At 42.4% G+C, this 18,654-nt stretch overlaps 1 protein-coding gene across 2 annotated transcripts in view; it reads left to right on the plus strand.

Moving 5' to 3' along the window:
- wdr27 (WD repeat domain 27) overlaps nt 1–13,883 on the plus strand; it is a 155,315-nt gene extending 141,432 nt beyond the window's left edge. For both annotated transcript variants that reach the window (XM_036956188.1, XM_036956187.1), the window contains exon 25: nt 13,200–13,883. In XM_036956188.1, coding sequence (XP_036812083.1) covers nt 13,200–13,277 — 78 coding nt within the window. In that variant the 3' untranslated portion in view covers nt 13,278–13,883. The remainder of the gene's footprint in view (nt 1–13,199) is intronic.
- The last annotated feature ends 4,771 nt before the right edge of the window (nt 13,884–18,654 follow it).

Here is an 18,654-nt window from a genome sequence, read left to right on the forward strand (position 1 = left end):
GAGGCAGGTAGCTGGGTCCAGGAGTAGGCAGAAGGTCATACACAGGAGGAGGCAGGTAGCTGGGTCCAGGGGCAGGCAGAAGGTCATACACAGGAGGAGGCAGGTAGCTGGGTCCAGGTGCAGGCAGAAGGTCATACAAAGGGGGTCCTAAAGGGCAACAGTACAGGCAGGGAAAAGGCTAGTAACGTAGTCCGGGAGATCAGGCAATAGGTAGATAACAGGAAATCCGAGTACAGGGAGGGAATAGGCAAAAGGCGTCGTTAGTGAGACAGGCAAACGCTCTCATACACGGGAGGAGTAAATCACAGGAAACCCAGCGCTCCAAAAGACATGTGTCACAAAACAAACAATACTTCACAGTGATGGGGGGTACAAAGAACTGAACTAAATAGTGTGTGATAATGACATACAGGTGTGTGAACAGGTGATTAGAATTCGGGTGATTGGGATCTGGAGAGTGAGCTGCGTTCAGGGGATCTAGGTGTTTGAGAGTGTGAGCTGCGTTTAGGGGATCTATGTGTTTGAGGGTGTGAGTTGGAAGCAGACGTTACAGATACAGAATTAATATACCATTTATTTTTGTATTGCCCTCAGGTAGCCTGTTTCTGGTCTCAGGTTCAAGAATGGCTGAACATGCATAACATTGATCTAAAATTTAAATAGTACTGTTAGGAGATCTGGAGAGACCGGGTCAGTCAATTACTAATATACTAACACTCTTGGTAAACGTATATATCTTCAACTCGCAATCTGTGGATTCTATTGGATTAGAGAGATTGAAATTGTATGTTAAACATCACAGCATAGTTGAAAGATATACAGTGGGGCAAAAAAGTATTTAGTCAGCCACCAATTGTGCAAGTTCTCCCACTTAAAAAGATGAGAGAGGCCTGTAATTGTCATCATAGGTACACTTCAACTATGACAGACAAAATTAGAAAAAAAAATCCAGAAAATCACATTGTAGGATTTTTTATGAATTTATTTGCAAATTATGGTGGAAAATAAGTATTTGGTCACCTACAAACAAGCAAGATTTCTGGCTCTCACAGACCTGTAACTTCTTCTTTAAGAGGCTTCTCTGTCCTCCACTCGTTACCTGTATTAATGGCACCTGTTTGAACTTGTTATCAGTATAAAAGACACCTGTCCACAACCTCAAACAGTCACACTCCAAACTCCACTATGGCCAAGACCAAAGAGCTGTCAAAGGACACCAGAAACAAAATTGTAGACCTGCACTGCAATCTGCAATAGGTAAGCAGCTTGGTTTGAAGAAATCAACTGTGGGAGCAATTATTAGGAAATGGAAGACATACAAGACCACTGATAATCTCCGTCGATCTGGGGCTCCACGCAAGATCTCACCCCGTGGGGTCAAAATGATCACAAGAACGGTGAGCAAAAATCCCAGAACCACACGGGGGGACCTAGTGAATGACCTGCAGAGAGCTGGGACCAAAGTAACAAAGCCTACCATCAGTAACACACTACGCCGCCAGGGACTCAAATCCTGCAGTGCCAGACGTGTCCCCCTGCTTAAGCCCGTCTGAAGTTTGCTAGAGAGCATTTGGATGATCCAGAAGAAGATTGGGAGAATGTCATATGGTCAGATGAAACCAAAATATACCTTTTTTTGTAAAAACTCAACTCGTCGTGTTTGGAGGACAAAGAATGCTGAGTTGCATACAAAGAACACCATACCTACTGTGAAGCATGGGGGTGGAAACATCATGCTTTGGGGCTGTTTTTCTGCAAAGGGACCAGGACAATTTATCCGTGTAAAGGAAAGAATGAATGGGGCCATGTATCGTGAGATTTTGAGTGAAAACCTCCTTCCATCAGCAAGGGCATTGAAGATAAAACATGGCTGGGTCTTTCAGCATGACAATGATCCCAAACACACCGCCCGGGCAAAGAAGGAGTTGCTTCGTAAGAAGCATTTCAAGGTCCTGGAGTGGCCTAGCCAGTCTCCAGATCTCAACCCCATAGAAAATCTTTGGAGGGAGTTGAAAGTCTGTGTTGCCCAGCAACAGCCCCAAAACATCACTTCTCTAGAGGAGATCTGCATGGAGGAATGGGCCAAAATACCAGCAACAGTGTGTGAAAACCTTGTGAAGATTTACAGAAAACGTTTGATTATTGACCAAATACTTATTTTCCACCATAATTTGCAAATAAATTCATTAAAAATCCTAAAATGTGATTTTCTGGATTTTTTTTCCTCATTTTGTCTGTCATAGTTGAAGTGTACCTATAATGAAAATTACAGGCCTCTTTTTAAGTGGGAGAACTTGCACAATTGGTGGCTGACTAAATACTTTTTTGCCCCACTGTATGGTGCATAGAAATCCGAAGAGGGTGACCAGCAGAGATTGGTGGGATGGGCTGAGGGTTGGGATCTGGAATTTGAGACAAGTGGGAGTGGAGTTGCTGTGTGGGAGATAGAATGACTTCAAAGATAAAAGTTGAAAAAATTAAATGTAACAAAAAGTACATTTGAATGACACTGAGAGTCAATGTTGTTACAGCTAATGCCGGTTTGCCTGAGGCTGATGCCGTGCATATTCACACACTCTCAGTCAAATGCACACACGTAAATAGTGCAATGCATGTACTCAAACATATTCAGTTGGCCTTGCTGTTATGATTTTTGTTGTCCTTGATGTCTTTTGTTTTTTGCATTGTTTTCTGTTTTCGTTTGTCTTTCTCTTTTGTTCATTTTGTTGGTTGTTGGTTCATTGGGAGGGGGGTCTTCGGGGTGGGGAATGGAAATATTATTTATTTATTTATTATTCTATGGGGCGGGTCTTGAATGGTTGAGGGGCAGCTTTTGGTGAACTGTGGGGGGATCTAGAAGGGCTGGTGGCCTGGCAGTTGGAAGCTTGGGCCGGTGACTGACGGATCGCTGGTTCGGGTCCCCGTTTTTGACCTTGTGGGAGATCTGTCGACATGCACTTGAGCAGTGCATTGACCCTGGTTGCTTCTGTCTGTCGCTCTGGATATGAGTCTGTTAGATGACTAATGTGATGTAGTTGTTGAGCGCCTTCACTGCAAGTACATTGAATGTTTTTAAATATTAAATAATAAAATTAAAAAGTAGATTACGGCGATTCCACCATTCTCTTTTACAATAATGTCTGAGCCAGACAAGGATCTTAACCTCCCTAAGCACAACATTTATCAGAGTTACAGACCAGAGCAGGCTATTCCCTCCCGTAGAGCTAGTATCCCAGATGACACACATATCACTGTGGGATGTTCCATACTGTAATATGTGCTAGAGATGAGATGAGGTAGCAGGGAGATGAGATGGGGGAGTTGAAGAGAGGGAACAGGGGAGGATGGAAGAGACACTAAGGTCAAGCAGTCAACCACTCAGCCTCTGTTCCAAAAACACACACACACACACTGAGACACCTGTGTTGTCTGCAGGGAGGATTAACCGACCCCAAACCAAGGGGAGGTGATGTGGAAATGTATTGTGTGTTGCTATGGGTGATTGATATTCTTGGGCTGCATGCATCCCAAATGGCACCTTATTCCCTATATAGTGCTCTACTTTTGACCAGAGCCCTATGGGCCTATTTCCTACATGGTGCACTACTTTTGACAAAAGTTTGGCCGGGGTAGGCCGTCATTGTAAATAAGAATTTGTTCTTAACTGACTTGCCTAGTTAAATAAATAAATAAATAAATAAATAATGAAAAATATTGATCCTAGAGGATTGTTATTGAGACATAATACTCAATGTAACAAACAATACAGTAGAAAAGGTCCTGGATTACATTTAACATTTTAGTCATTTAGCAGATGCTCTTATCCAGAGCGACTTACAGGAGCAATTAGTGTTAAGTAGTTGCCCAACGCTCATAAGCGCTAGACTACCTGGGTTCCTGGGTTCCTATTGAGACCAAAACCCATTCATGTCTGTCTAAATACGTATGTACTGTAATTTCATTGTCTCACGTCGGATACTTTCAGGAATCAACTTTCATGGAAAGAGTAATGTCATAGCTACTTAACGAGACTTCTCAATTGACCATTTGATTTGGCAATCAGTTCTACTCTTTTTGCTAATAGCCAGGATGTAGTGGCCATAGCCAGGATGTAGTGGCCATAGCCAGGATGTAGTAATAAGGATGTAGTGGCCATAGCCAGGATGTAGTGGCCATAGCCAGGATGTAGTGGCCATAGCCAGGATGTAGTAATAAGGATGTAGTGGCCATAGCCAGGATGTAGTGGCCATAGCCAGGATGTAGTGGCCATAGCCAGGATGTAGTAATAAGGATGTAGTGGCCATAGCCAGGATGTAGTAATAAGGATGTAGTTAACCCCTATGATAAGACGAGGCAACCATGAGTACGCCGTCTGTCTGTCCATCCTTCAGTCAGTCAGACAGACAGTTAGTGTCAGTGTGTAGTTGGAACTTTTTCAGTCGGGGTCCTGTCCTGGGGTAAGCTAGACCATCTGGGGTAAGCTAGACCATCTGGGGTAAGCTAGACCATCTGAGGTAAGCTAGACCATCTGGACTGAAGAGCAATGTTGACCCTGTCAGTCTTCCATATGTCTGTCTGCTCTGACTGCCTCTGTACTGTAATCTGCAGTTCAGACAATATCAAATGGGTCAACGATTTATTTAAATAGCTGAGGGATGCGGCTAGAGAGAACCACTCTCAAATTCATAGACAGGGCTATGGATGCAAGGACTGACCATCCATGTGATCAAAATGATAGTTTTAAACATGTTTTGAAGCTGTAAAAAGCTGACGGATGGGGCTGGAGAAATGTAACCATTCTCAAATTCATAGACTATGGATGAAAGGTCTGACCAGCCATGAAATCAAAATTATCGTTTTAACCATATGTTGAAGCAATACAGTCTTTGTTTATAATTACATTGTTTACAATCAATCAAATGACTAAAACAAGCTTATTTTGGGGGTTCTGATGGGGCTAGATAGTTGACCTAGGCTCATGAGGCATTTACTGTACATGCATGATTATCTGAGTTATGATTCACCAAATGTGTACACTTATTGTATTGCATGACTTCATTTAAACTCACACAGCTGAAGTTATGATTATTTTGAGTTCCAGTTGGAACTTAATAGGAGGGTTAGCTAGATAGATAGAACTGCCAAAGGGGGCGGTGTTGCAATCTACTGCAAAGATAGCCTGCAGAGTTCTGTCCTACTATCCAGGTCTGTACCCAAACAATTTGAACTTCTACTTTTAAAAATCCACCTCTCTAAAAACAAGTCTCTCACCGTTGCTGCCTGCTATAGACCACCCTCTGCCCCCAGCTGTGCTCTGGACACCATATGTGAACTGATTGCCCTCCATCTATCTTCAGAGCTCGTGCTGCTAGGCGACCTAAACTGGAACATGCTTAACACCCCAGCCATCCTACAATCTAAACTTGATGCCCTCAATCTCACACAAATTATCAATGAACCTACCAGGTACCTCCCCAAAGCCTTAAACACGGGCACCCTCATAGATATCATCCTAACCAACTTCCCCTCTAAATACACCTCTGCTGTCTTCAACCAAGATCTCAGCGATCACTGCCTCATTGCCTGCATCCGTAATGGGTCAGCGGTCAAACGACCTCCTCTCATCACTGTAAAACGCTCCCTGAAACACTTCAGCGAGCAGGCCTTTCTAATCGACCTGGCCGGGGTATCCTGGAAGGATATTGACCTCATCCCGTCAGTAGAGGATGCCTGGATATTTTTTTTAAATGCCTTCCTAATCATCTTAAATAAACATGCCCCATTCAAGAAATTTAGAACCAGGAACAGATATAGCCCTTGGTTCTCCCCAGACCTGACTGCCCTTAACCAACACAAAAACATCCTATGGCGTTCTGCATTAGCATCGAACAGCCCCCGTGATATGCAGCTGTTCAGGGAAGCTAGAAACCATTATACACAGGCAGTTAGAAAAGCCAAGGCTAGCTTTTTCAAGCAGAAATTTGCTTCTTGCAACACTAACTCAAAAAAGTTCTGGGACACTGTAAAGTCCATGGAGAAGAAGAACACCTCCTCCCAGCTGCCCACTGCACTGAAGATAGGAAACACTGTCACCACTGATAAATCCACCATAATTGAAAATTTCAATAAGCATTTTTCTACTGCTGGCCATGCTTTCCACCAGGCTACTCCTACCCCTGTCAACAGCACTGCACCCCCAACAGCAACTCGCCCAAGCCTTCCCCATTTCTCCTTCTCCCAAATCCATTCAGCTGATGTTCTGAAAGAGCTGCAAAATCTGGACCCCTACAAATCAGCCGGGCTAGACAATCTGGACCCTTTCTTTCTAAAAGTATCTGCCGAAATTGTTGCCACCCCTATTACTGTTCAACCTCTCTTTCGTGTCGTCTGAGATTCCCAAAGATTGGAAAGCAGCTGCGGTCATCCCCCTCTTCAAAGGGGGGGACACTCTTGACCCAAACTGCTACAGACTTATATCTATCCTACCATGCCTTTCTAAGGTCTTCGAAAGCCAAGTCAACAAACAGATTACCGACCATTTCGAATCTCACCATACCTTCTCTGCTATGCAATCTGGTTTCAGAGCTGGTCATGGGTGCACCTCAGCCACGCTGAAGGTCCTAAACGATATCTTAACCGCCATCGATAAGAAACATTACTGTGCAGCCGTATTCATTGATCTGGCCAAGGCTTTCGACTCTGTCAATCACCACATCCTCATCGGCAGACTCAACAGCCTTGGTTTCTCAAATGATTGCCTCGCCTGGTTCACCAACTACTTCTCTGATAGAGTTCAGTGTGTCAAATCGGAGGGTCTGTTGTCCGGACCTCTGGCAGTCTCTATGGGGGTGCCACAGGGTTCAATTCTTGGACCGACTCTCTTCTCTGTATACATCAATGAGGTCGCTCTTGCTGCTGGTGAGTCTCTGATCCACCTCTACGCAGACGACACCATTCTGTATACTTCCGGCCCTTCTTTGGACACAACTCTCCAACTCTCTCTCCTCCTTACAACTCTCCTTCCGTGGCCTCCAACTGCTCTTAGATACAAGTAAAACTAAATGCATGCTCTTCAACCGATCGCTACCTGCACCTACCCGCCTGTCCAACATCACTACTCTGGACGGCTCTGACTTAGAATACGTGGACAACTACAAATACTTAGGTGTCTGGTTAGACTGTAAACTCTCCTTCCAGACCCATATCAAACATCTCCAATCCAAAGTTAAATCTAGAATTGGCTTCCTATTTTGCAACAAAGCATCCTTCACTCATGTTGCCAAACATACCCTTGTAAAACTGACCATCCTACCAATCCTCGACTTTGGCGATGTCATTTACAAAATAGCCTCCAATACCCTACTCAACAAATTGGATGCAGTCTATCACAGTGCAATCCGTTTTGTCACCAAAGCCCCATATACTACCCACCATTGCGACCTGTACGCTCTCGTTGGCTGGCCCTCGCTTCATACTCGTCGCCAAACCCACTGGCTCCATGTCATCTACAAGACCCTGCTAGGTAAAGTCCCCCCTTATCTCAGCTCGCTGGTCACCATAGCATCTCCCACCTGTAGCACACGCTCCAGCAGGTATATCTCTCTAGTCACCCCCAAAACCAATTATTTCTTTGGCCGCCTCTCTTTCCAGTTCTCTGCAGCCAATGACTGGAACGAACTACAAAAATCTCTGAAACTGGAAACACTTATCTCCCTCACTAGCTTTAAGCACCAACTGTCAGAGCAGCTCACAGATTACTGCATCTGTACATAGCCCACCTATAATTTAGCCCAAACAACTACCTCTTTCCCAACTGTATTTAATTTATTTATTTATTTTGCTCCTTTGCATCCCATTATTTTTATTTTTACTTTGCACATTCTTCCATTGCAAAACTACCATTCCAGTGTTTTACTTGCTATATTGTATTTACCTTGCCACCATGGCCTTTTTTGCCTTTACCTCCCTTCTCACCTCATTTGCTCACATTGTATATAGACTTGTTTATACTGTATTATTGACTGTATGTTTGTTTTACTCCATGTGTAACTCTGTGTCGTTGTATCTGTCGAACTGCTTTGCTTTATCTTGGCCAGGTCGCAATTGTAAATGAGAACTTGTTCTCAACTTGCCTACCTGGTTAAATAAAGGTAAAATAAAATAAATAAAATTGTTAGGGGTATTGGAAGGGTTAGCTAGACAGTTAGGGCTTGTAGGAGGGTTAGCTAGATGGTTAAGGCTAATAGAAGTTTTAGATAGATGGTTAGGGTTATTTAATAGGAGTGTTAGCTTGATGGTTAGGGCCATTTAAGAAAATGGTTAGGGCCATTTAATGGGAGGGTTAGCTAGATGGTTAGGGGTAATGGGAGGGTTTGCTAGATGGGTAGGGGTAATAGGAGGGTTAACTAGATGGGTAGGGGTAATAGGAGGGTTAGCTAGATGGTTAGGGGTAATGGGAGGGTTTGCTAGATGTCTAGGGGTAATAGGAGGGTTAGCTAGATGGTTAGGGGTAATGGGAGGGTTTGCTAGATGTGTAGGGGTAATAGGAGTGTTCGCTAGATGGGTAGGGGTAATAGGAGTGTTTGCTAGATGGGTAGGGGTAATAGGAGGGTTAGCTAGATGGTTAGGGGCAATAGGATGGTTAGCTAGATGGTTAGGGGCAATAGGAGTGTTCGCTAGATGGTTAGGGGCAATAGGAGTGTTCGCTAGATGGGTAGGGGTAATAGGAGGGTTAGCTAGATGGGTAGGGGTAATAGGAGGGTTAGCTAGATGGTTAGGGGCAATAGGAGGGTTAGCGACAGCAGACTTTGCCCATTTAATATTTTACTGACAGAAGAATAGTAAAACAAGGAAAATTCTCCTTCATGGGGTCATTTCCCACGTCCATAAGGACAAAGGCTATCTTAAGTTTAGGGGTTAGGTTTAGGGTTCGGATAAGGTTTAGGGTTAGGGTTAAGATAAGGTTTAGGGTTAGGATAAGGTTTAGGGTTAGGGTTAGGATAAGGTTTAGGGTTAGGTTTAGGGAAAATAGGATTTTGAAAGGAAATACATTTTAGGTCCCCACAAGAATATAAGAACTGTGTGTGTGTGTGTGTGTGTGTGTGTGTGTGTGTGTGTGTGTGTGTGTGTACGGATCCATGTGTCTGTGTACGTGTGTGCATGTCTATGTGTATGGGTGGGGTGACTGACTTCCTGCAGAGCATGTGTGTGAGTGAGAGAGACACAGACAGACAGTCAGCATGTGTGCAGGGCCTGCTCCAGGCATAAGCAGTCGCTTAGGGCCCCGTCCTTTAGACGGCCACCATAAAGCATTCATATAGGCTTCATAAGCACTACATAAATGGGTCACAAATAATCTATAACTGTCTTTCATGCTCTAATAAATGTGAATAAATACATTGATGGTTATGTCACACACTTATGCCACATTTTGAATCTTTATAGCGCATGACATACGGTTGGTTATACATGATTTGTAAAGCATCTATGTAGTGCTTATGAAGCCTGTATGAAGATGCTCTCCAAATAAAGCAGAATCAGCAGTTTTTCTCTTGTTATGTATGGAACTGAGAGTCTCTCAATTAGCCATGTCAGATAGCAATGTTTAGATTGTTATTTAATCCAGCCAGCTATAAAAAATTAAAACAACTTGCACAGGGCCCTGACCTCCAGGAGGCCACCATTGATTTTGTTAGTCTTTCTCACTCAGATATCATATTAACATGGCATAAGTCATGGAAAATGTGTACATGGAAAAAATGTGTAGAATTGCAGGAAATTAGCTTTAAAACTGCTAAAATTTCTTTCCACCACATGATAAAATGGATAGAATTGCAGGAAATTAGCTGTAAAATTGTAGAAAAAAATTCCCTCTGCCTCAAGCCAAAATAATTAGAATTCAATGATTGCTACATTTTCTTAACGCCCCATGGCAAAGATTGTAGAATTGCGTGAAATCAACTGTGTGAAATTAAAATGATTTTGCGGCAAGGTGGGGGGGCTCCCAAACAAATCTTGCATAAGGGCCCCAAAAGGTTAGAGCCAGCCCTGCGTGTGTGTGTCAGTGAACTCTCCTCTTCTAGCGTTCCACACACAGCTGGATATTGTCCCTGTGTCTCCAGTAAGGAGGATCTGCTACAGCATCAACATCCGAACCAGAAGAGATTAAAAAAAATAAACCCTGATAGATATAGGGCGAGACAGTGTGTGTGTGCGTACGTTTGTGCGCATATGTGTGTGTCTGATTAAATAAATAAACCCTGATAGATACTAGTCAGCCCTACTAGTGTTTGACTCATCTTCCATCCAAACACTTCAGACTCTTCTTACTCTTTCCCAACAGGGGTGTATTCACTCATCAATCCTCAGAAAGTTTAGCTGAAGTGCATTGTTAGGGCTAAGCAGACTACTTGTGTTTGACTGATGTTCTGACTCTTTCCTATCATATCAGGGTGTTGACTGCATATGGTCCTATTCACTCATCCATCCTTAGAAAGTTTAGCTGATGTCCTGGTCTCTCGTTGATATCAGACCTGGCTCTAATCATATTTAATATATTTTAAATACTTGTGCTTCATTGAGCTTGCCTGGCGCAATGAAACCAATGGAATAGTCCCTGTCATTTTTTGCACCTTTGCAGATCTTTTGTGTGATGAAATACAGATAATTTTTGGGGTGTATGTTAACCTGAGGTCACAGACTAGTACAGTACAGTGTTGACTAATGTCTCGGAGTGACATCAATTTCCACAGCTCTCATAACCCATTATGAATGAGTACCATAAGTCTCACTATGAACCCCAAATGGAAGGTTTATCAGTATGCGTCCCAAATGGCACCGTATTCCCTTTATAGCGCACAACTTTTGACCAGAGCGCTATGGGTCCTGGTCAAAAGTGGTACACTTAATAGGTACTGGAGTGCTGTTGAGGACACAGACTCTCTCACACAGGCCAGAATCTCACTATGAACTCTAAATGGAAGGTTTCCCAGGTTGCATTGGAGCCTGTAGATTGGCTGCCGTAGTGGTGAGGTAATGTTGCTCTGGCCCGGGTCACTGGCTGATTGGCCGACAGGGGATAGCTGAGATCATGATCCCTCCTCTTTGAGAGAGAGATGCAGCTGAGGACAAGGGGATACGTGTGTGGGGGAGAGGTAGGTGTGGTGTGTGTGTGTGTGCGTGTCTACGTCTGTGAATGCGTGTGTCTGTATCCATGAGTGTGTGGGGGAGAGTTATGTGTGTGTGTGTGTGTGTGTGCGTGCGTGTCTACGTCCGTGAATGCATGTGTCTGTATCCATGAGTGTGTGGGTCAGGCTGCTTGGCTTAATATCTTTTTTACACACAATAACCCATAATGCCAGTGAAAACATATTTTTTGAAATGTTTGCAAATGTATTGAAAATGAAATACAGAAATATCTAATTTACATAAGTATTCACACCCGTTACTCAATACATGTTAGAATCACCTTTGGCAGGTATTACAGCTTTGCACACCTGGATTGTACAATATTTTTTGCACATTATTTTTTTCAAAATTCTTCAAGCTCTGTCAAGTTGATTGTTGATAATTGCTTGACAGCCATTTTCAAGTCTTGACATAGATTTTCAAGCTGATTTAAGTCTAAACTGTAACTAGCCCACTCAAGAACATTCCATGTCATTTTCCCTGTGCTTAGCGCTATTCTGTTTCTTTTTATCCCCAAAAACTCCCTAGTCCTTGCCAATGACAAGCGTACCCATAACAAGATGCAGCCACCACCATGCTTGATACTCAGGGATGTGTTGTGTTGGATTTGCCCCAAACATAACGCTTTATATTCAGGACATAAAGTTAATTTCTTTGCCACATTATTTGCAGTTTTACTTTAGTGCCTTGTTGCAAACAGAATGCATGTTTGCAACAAGGCTTCCTACTTTTGTAGTATTGTGGAGTAACTACAATGTTGTTTATCCATCCTCAGTTTTCTCCTATCACAGCCATTAAACCCATTGGCGTCATGGTGAAATCCCTGAGCAGTTTCTTTCCTCTCTGGCAACTGAGTTAGTAAGGACACCTTTACCTTTGTAGTGACTGGATGTATTGATACACCATCCAAAGTGTAATTAATAAATTCACCATACTAAAAGGGGTATTCAATGTCTGCTTTTTTCATTTTTACTCATCTACCAATAGGTGCCCTTTTTTTGCGAGGCATTGGAAAACCTCCCAGGTCTTTGTGTTTGAATCTGTGTTTGAAATTCACTGCTCCACTGAGGGACCTTACAGATAATTGTATGTGTGGGGTACAGAGATGAGGTAGTAATTAAAAAATCATGTTAATTATTGCATACAGAGTCCATGCAACTTATGTAGAACTATGTAGAACCTAAAAGGGTTATTCGGCTGTCCGCAAGGAGAACCCTTTAAATAACCCTTTTTGGTTCCACGTGGAACCCTTTTGGTTCCAGGTAGAAATAACCCCTTTGAGTTCCATGTAGAACCCTTTCCACAGAGGGTTCTACATGGAACCCAAATAAGTTCTACCGGGATCATAAAAGGTTATTCTATGGGACAGCCGAATAACCCTTTTTTCTGAGCATGTAGGTTATAGGGGGCTATTTGGGACACAGTGTGGACGGTCTGAGAATTGCTATGAGATATCATAAACCTGGGGATTTAACTGCTGCAAAGTTCTTAGTTTAGCTTTGTTGTAGAGATCAGTGCTGTTATGCAATATTGCATGGCTTTCCCCAATTAGAAGTTTGGATCATGCTGAGTTAAATGTAACAGTATGATTAGAGGGAATAAATAGCCTAATAGCCTGGTCCCAGATATTTCTCTACTGTCTGTTGTGCTCCTATGGTCGTTGTCATGAGAAAACTGCCAACTGCTACGGTTGTTTTCATGCCAGTTGATTAAGGCGGCATTGAGAGCATTTCTTAGTTGGCTTTGCTATCCTGTTTAGTTACAGATGATCCAATCGCTAAATACTTAGTTTTGTACAGAACTCCTCATTTTGACGTCCCCAGAAACGACTTCAAAGGTGCCCGTCTCAGACTGAAGTAGGTAGCGAACATACTGTAGAGCAGCGGAAGATCTCAGTTTAAGTCATCAGGAAAAGGGAATACAGTCGGTCTCTGTTTATAATCACCCTCATGTGATCAGTCAAAGGGTAGCGTGATGATGTCATCCTTATTCTCTGTCTTTCTCCTTCTCAGCTGCTGACCGGGACTCTGGACGGGAGGCTGAGTCTGTTCCGCCCTGGCAACGCCGCCATCAGGGTCACCCTGTCATGACAACCGGCTGGATCCCATTACAGGAGGCAAGCGCATTCAAACATTTGAAAGAAAGCAAATGCTATATGAACCCAGGTCTGGACCTGACAATGACGCTTGTGTTATTTACACCATACTGTAATGGGGACCAACGGGCCTCGTTAGCTAGAGAGCTTCCTTTTATCCCATTGGCTGTGATCTCACAGTGAGGCTTTACAGAGGGATGGATGCCAGGGCCTGGAGAGTTACAGCAGCATTACTGAGACCCAGGGGCTACAGTGACATCACCATCTGACTGCACCGCTCAGCAGCCTGCGAGTCTGACACGCAGACGTTACTACATACTAAAACACCCATCCACATGTACAGATGTATTTACATTAGAATGGAGACACACACAGACCTAGACAGAAAGAAAAGACTGGTATGTTCAGTACAGAACTATATATCACCTATATCCCAACAGTACAGTAGGTGAAATGTGAATATTCAAGATTAAACTGATTTGAATGCATACAGAATGCTTAACTGTTTTTGTGCTTCTTACTGTCCTTCTCCGTTCCACACTTCCATAGTTCTGGCAATTAGGCCTACTGCTCAGATAACATATTTATCCCCCCCCCCCCCCCCCCCCCCCCCCCCCTCCCTGTTGGTGATGGTGTGAACATACACTTAGTGTATAAAACGTTAGGAACGTCTTTCCATGACATAGACCGACCAGGTGAATCCAGGTGAAAGATATGATCCCTTATCGATGTCACTTGCAACTCAATATAAGGAAGGTGTTCATAATGTTTGGTATACTCAGTGTATGGGGAAGGTACTGTCCTGTACTGTCTGGATGGAACAATATGTATGGTGGAGACAGTACTGTAGATCAGAGGACATCCGCTAGTGTTCTTGGCCACTAAAAGGGAACCAATATGGCATCTCAGGTTTTTTTATAGACTTTGTAAGGATTAGGCAAAAGATCAATAGTCGGGTCTCGGTTCCTGTCAAGCTGATAAAATAATTTAAGTGTTGAAAGATAATGATTCAATAATTCCACTCTGGAACCTTATAATTGTATGAAATTGATTAGAATCATAAAATTATAATCTGATCATGTGTGTAGTGGATGTATCTGTATAGTGGAAAAACACAGACTGTCTGAGCAAGGCGTAGCTCAGGATTTGAACTTGTATGTGGGGGCCGAAGAAAGATACCGAGAACAGTTAAACTGTGTTTGGACCGACCTGGTTAGGCCTCTATGTGGGCATAGGGAGTACTTCTCAAGGTTTCCCTAATCTCGGGGGAATGGAATTGTCGGCTGGGTAGTGATACCGTGGTGAGAACTATGGAGAAGGATAAAACTCACCTACTGTTTGTGTGGAAGTATGTGCGTAGGATATAGAGGTCGACCGATTATGATTTTTCAACGCCGATACCGATTATTGGAGGACCAAAAAAAGCCGATGCCGATTAATCGGCCGTTTTTTTTTTTTTTTTTACCGTGTATTTGTAATAATGACAATTATAACAATACTGAATGAACACTTATTTTAACTTAATATAATACATCAATAAAATCAATTTAGCCTCAAATAAATAATGAAACATGCTCAATTTGGTTTAAATAATGCAAAAACAAAGTGTTGGAGATGAAAGTAAAAGTGCAATATGTGCCATGTAAGAAAGCTAACGTTTCAGTTCCTTGCTCAAAACATGAGAAGATATGAAAGCTGGTGGTTCCTTTTAACATGAGTCTTTAATATTCCCAGGTAAGAAGTTTTAGGTTGTAGTTATTATAGGAATTTTAGGACTATTTCCCTCTATACCATTTGCATTTCATTAACCTTTGACTATTGGACGTTCTTATAGGCACTTTAGTATTGCCAGTGTAATAGTATAGCTTTACGCCCCTCTCCTCGCTCTTCCCTGGGCTCGAACCAGGAACACAACGACAACAGCCACCCTCGAAGCAGCGTGACCCATGCAGAGCAAGGGGAACAACCACTCCAAGTCTCAGAGCGAGTGATGTTTGAAACGCTATTAGCGCGCACCCGGCTAACTAGCTAGCCATTTCACATCGGTTATACCAGCCTCATCTCGGGAGTTGATAGGCTTGAAGTCATAAACAGCTCAATGCTTGACGCACAACGAAGAGCTGCTGGCAAAACGCACGAAAGTGCTGTTTGAATGAATGCTTACGAGCCTGCTGCTGCCTACCACCGCTCAGTCAGCAGGTACTTGTATGCTTGTATGCTCAGTCAGATTATATGCAACGCAGGACACGCTAGATAAACTAGTAATATCATCAACCATGTGTAGTTAACTAGTGATTATGATTGATTGATTGATTGTTTTTTTATAAGATAAGTTTAATGCTAGCTGGCAACTTAACTTGGCTTACTGCATTCGCGTAACAGGCAGTCTCCTTGTGGAGTGCAACGAGAGGCAGGTGGTTATAGCGTTGGACTAGTTAACTGTAAGGTTGCAAGATTGGATCCCCCGAGCTGACAAGGTGAAAATCTGTCGTTCTGCCCCTGAACGAGGCAGTTAACCCACCATTCCTAGGTCGTCATTGAAAATAAGAATGTGTTCTTAACTAACTTGCCTAGTTAAATAAAGATTCAATAAAGGTGTAAAACCCAAAAAATAAAATAAAAATCTGATTGTTATGAAAACTTGAAACCGGCCCTAATTAATCGGCCATTCCGATTAATCGGTCGACCTCTAGTAGGATACCTACGGTTTGTGTGGAAGTATGTGCGCAGCTATAAAATGGATGTCTTTGTATAATGGACTTCAGAACATTCTCGTGAATAAACACTTTGATTTTTGTAAACTGGGACTCTTGTCTGCTTCATTCAACCAGAATATTATAAACTCTGGGTTGCAGACTGAGTAGATTAATTGAAGTTTATGAACATTGATAACAAAATTCTCATAACACAAGCCAAGTTAGTGTCAGTAACTTGTTGGGAAAGGAGAAGTGGTGGTGGAACTCAATATCGATGTGAGGATAACAGTTGAAGAGGTAGGAAACATCTGGGAAGGGGGCCAGAGGGGCCCACCTCAACGACACACTAACTGTAGCGTTATCTCCCCCACACACACACACATACCCACACACAAAGGTTCTGGACTCAAGCTGGGCCATGACAATCACAACGAAGAGGAACAGACCTAGTTTCTGCCCAGCAACAAAAACTGACTGATTGTTTATCTTAACATACAAGGAGAGGAACTCTGCCTAGTCGAGGGGTGTAAATATATGCTGTGTGACTTGTATGTTATGTTATGCATTCAGTCTGGGTGGAATAAATCTAGTCTAAGCTTTCTTTGGTGTCCGACTGGATTTGTACCATAACTTAGAACCTAACAGAACATATAGAAAAGTCTAGAAAGTCCTAACCCTGCCCACCTGGCGCTCTAGGCATTTTAACACAAATGCTTAAAGTATTTGAAAGATTTCGAATTGTATTTCAACCCAAGTCTGTTCTCAATGCAATGCATACTGACTGTTCCTAATCAAGACCTGAACTATCTATGGCACTCAACCCCTTTACTTGGCATGAGGCAGAGTTAGCTCTTGAAACTCTTTGTTTTCAGTTTTATAGTGAGACAATAACGTACCAGTGCCCATCTTTTGAGGTTTTCAGACTTTATAGCCATCTGTAGTTGATAGTGAAGATGCCATAATGGGATGCCGAGTGATCACATTCATGATTTTATTTGATGCCCCATGCAAAGACACTCCGGGGTAACACAGTGCTTTATTCATCTGAAGTATCTTTATAAGTATGTTTTGTAAATACAGTTTCTAAGTTCTGTAAGGTTCACAAGCATCCTAAACTTGTTATGCGCACTCTATCTTGGCTACATCTATTTTTTTATAAATAAAACATTTACTGGGAATTTACGGGGGAACGGTAAATGGGATGGTTTGGATATTGTTATTGTAAATAGCTTACGGTATGCCGTTGGAAATATATTCAAACAATACAGTAATTAGTGTCTTAATCATGTTGCTATCACTTTCAAGCACGGAACATGGCCAGTAAACAACATTATACTGGATATACAGTTGAAGTCAGAAGTTTACATACACATTAGCCAAGTACATTTACACTCAGTTTTTTCACAATTCCTGACATTTAATCATAGTAAAAATTCCCTGTCTTAGGTCAGTTAGGTTTACCACTTTATTTTAACAATGTGAAATGTCAGAATAATAGTAGCGAGAATGATTTATTTCAGCTTTTATTTCTTTCATCACATTCCCAGTGAGTCAGAAATGTACATACACTCAATTAGTATTTGGTAGCATTGCCTTTAAATTGTTTAACTTGGGTCAAACGTTTCAGGTAGCCTTCCACAAGCTTCCCACAATAAGTTGAGTGAATTTTGGCCCGTTCCTCCTGACAGAGCTGGTGTAACTGAGTCAAGTTTGTAGGCCTCCTTGCTCGCACACGCTTTTTCCTCTCTAGGAGACAGAACGCGTCTCCTTCCTGAGCGGTATGACGGCTGCGTGGTCCCATGGTGTTTATACTCGAGTACTATTGTTTGTACAGATGAACGTGGTGCCTTCAGGCGTTTGGAAATTGCTCCCAAGGATGAATCAGACTTCTTTTTTCTGAGGTCTTGGCTGATTTCTTTAGATTTTCCCATGATGTCAAGCAAAGAGGCACTGAGTTTGAAGGTAGGCCTTGAAATATATCCACAGGTGCACCTCCAATTGACTCAAATTATGTCAATTAGCCTATCAGAAGCTTCTAAAGCCGTTACATAATTTTCTGGAATTTTCCAAGCTGTTTAAAGGCACAGTCAACTTCTGACCCTCTGGAGTTGTGATACAGTGAATTATAAGTGAAATAATCTGTCTGTAAACAATTGTTGGAAAAATGACTTGTGTCATGCGCAAAGTAGATGTCCTAACCCACTTGCCAAAACTATAGTTAGTTAACAAGAAATTTGTGGAGTGGTTGAAAAATGAGTTTTAATGACTCCAACCTAAGTGTATGTAAACTTCCGAATTCAACTGTAGCACAGGTAGTCTTTGGCACCTTAATTGGGTAGGACGGGCTTACAGAAGTTGCTGGAATGGAATCAATGGAATGGTTTAAAAAACATGGTTTCCATGTGTTTGATACCATTCAATTCTGGTTTCTGTGTGTTTAATTCCATTCCATTCTGGTTTCCATGTGTTTGATCCCTTTCCATTCACTCCATTCCCGTCATTATTATGAGCCGTCCTCCCCTCAGCAGTCTCCTGTGGTATGTAGCTAATGTTCTGTTTTATTCTACCTTTTTGGGGAAGAAAATGTTTGTGGTAAATGTAAATTGCAGCTGTTTCTGCTTTGATCTAGAATGCAGTAGCACATTATTTTATAATAGCCCTATAAAATTAACAGGG

This window comes from Oncorhynchus mykiss, chromosome 20 (genome assembly GCF_013265735.2).
Source record: "Oncorhynchus mykiss isolate Arlee chromosome 20, USDA_OmykA_1.1, whole genome shotgun sequence".
Lineage (NCBI taxonomy): Eukaryota > Metazoa > Chordata > Actinopteri > Salmoniformes > Salmonidae > Oncorhynchus > Oncorhynchus mykiss.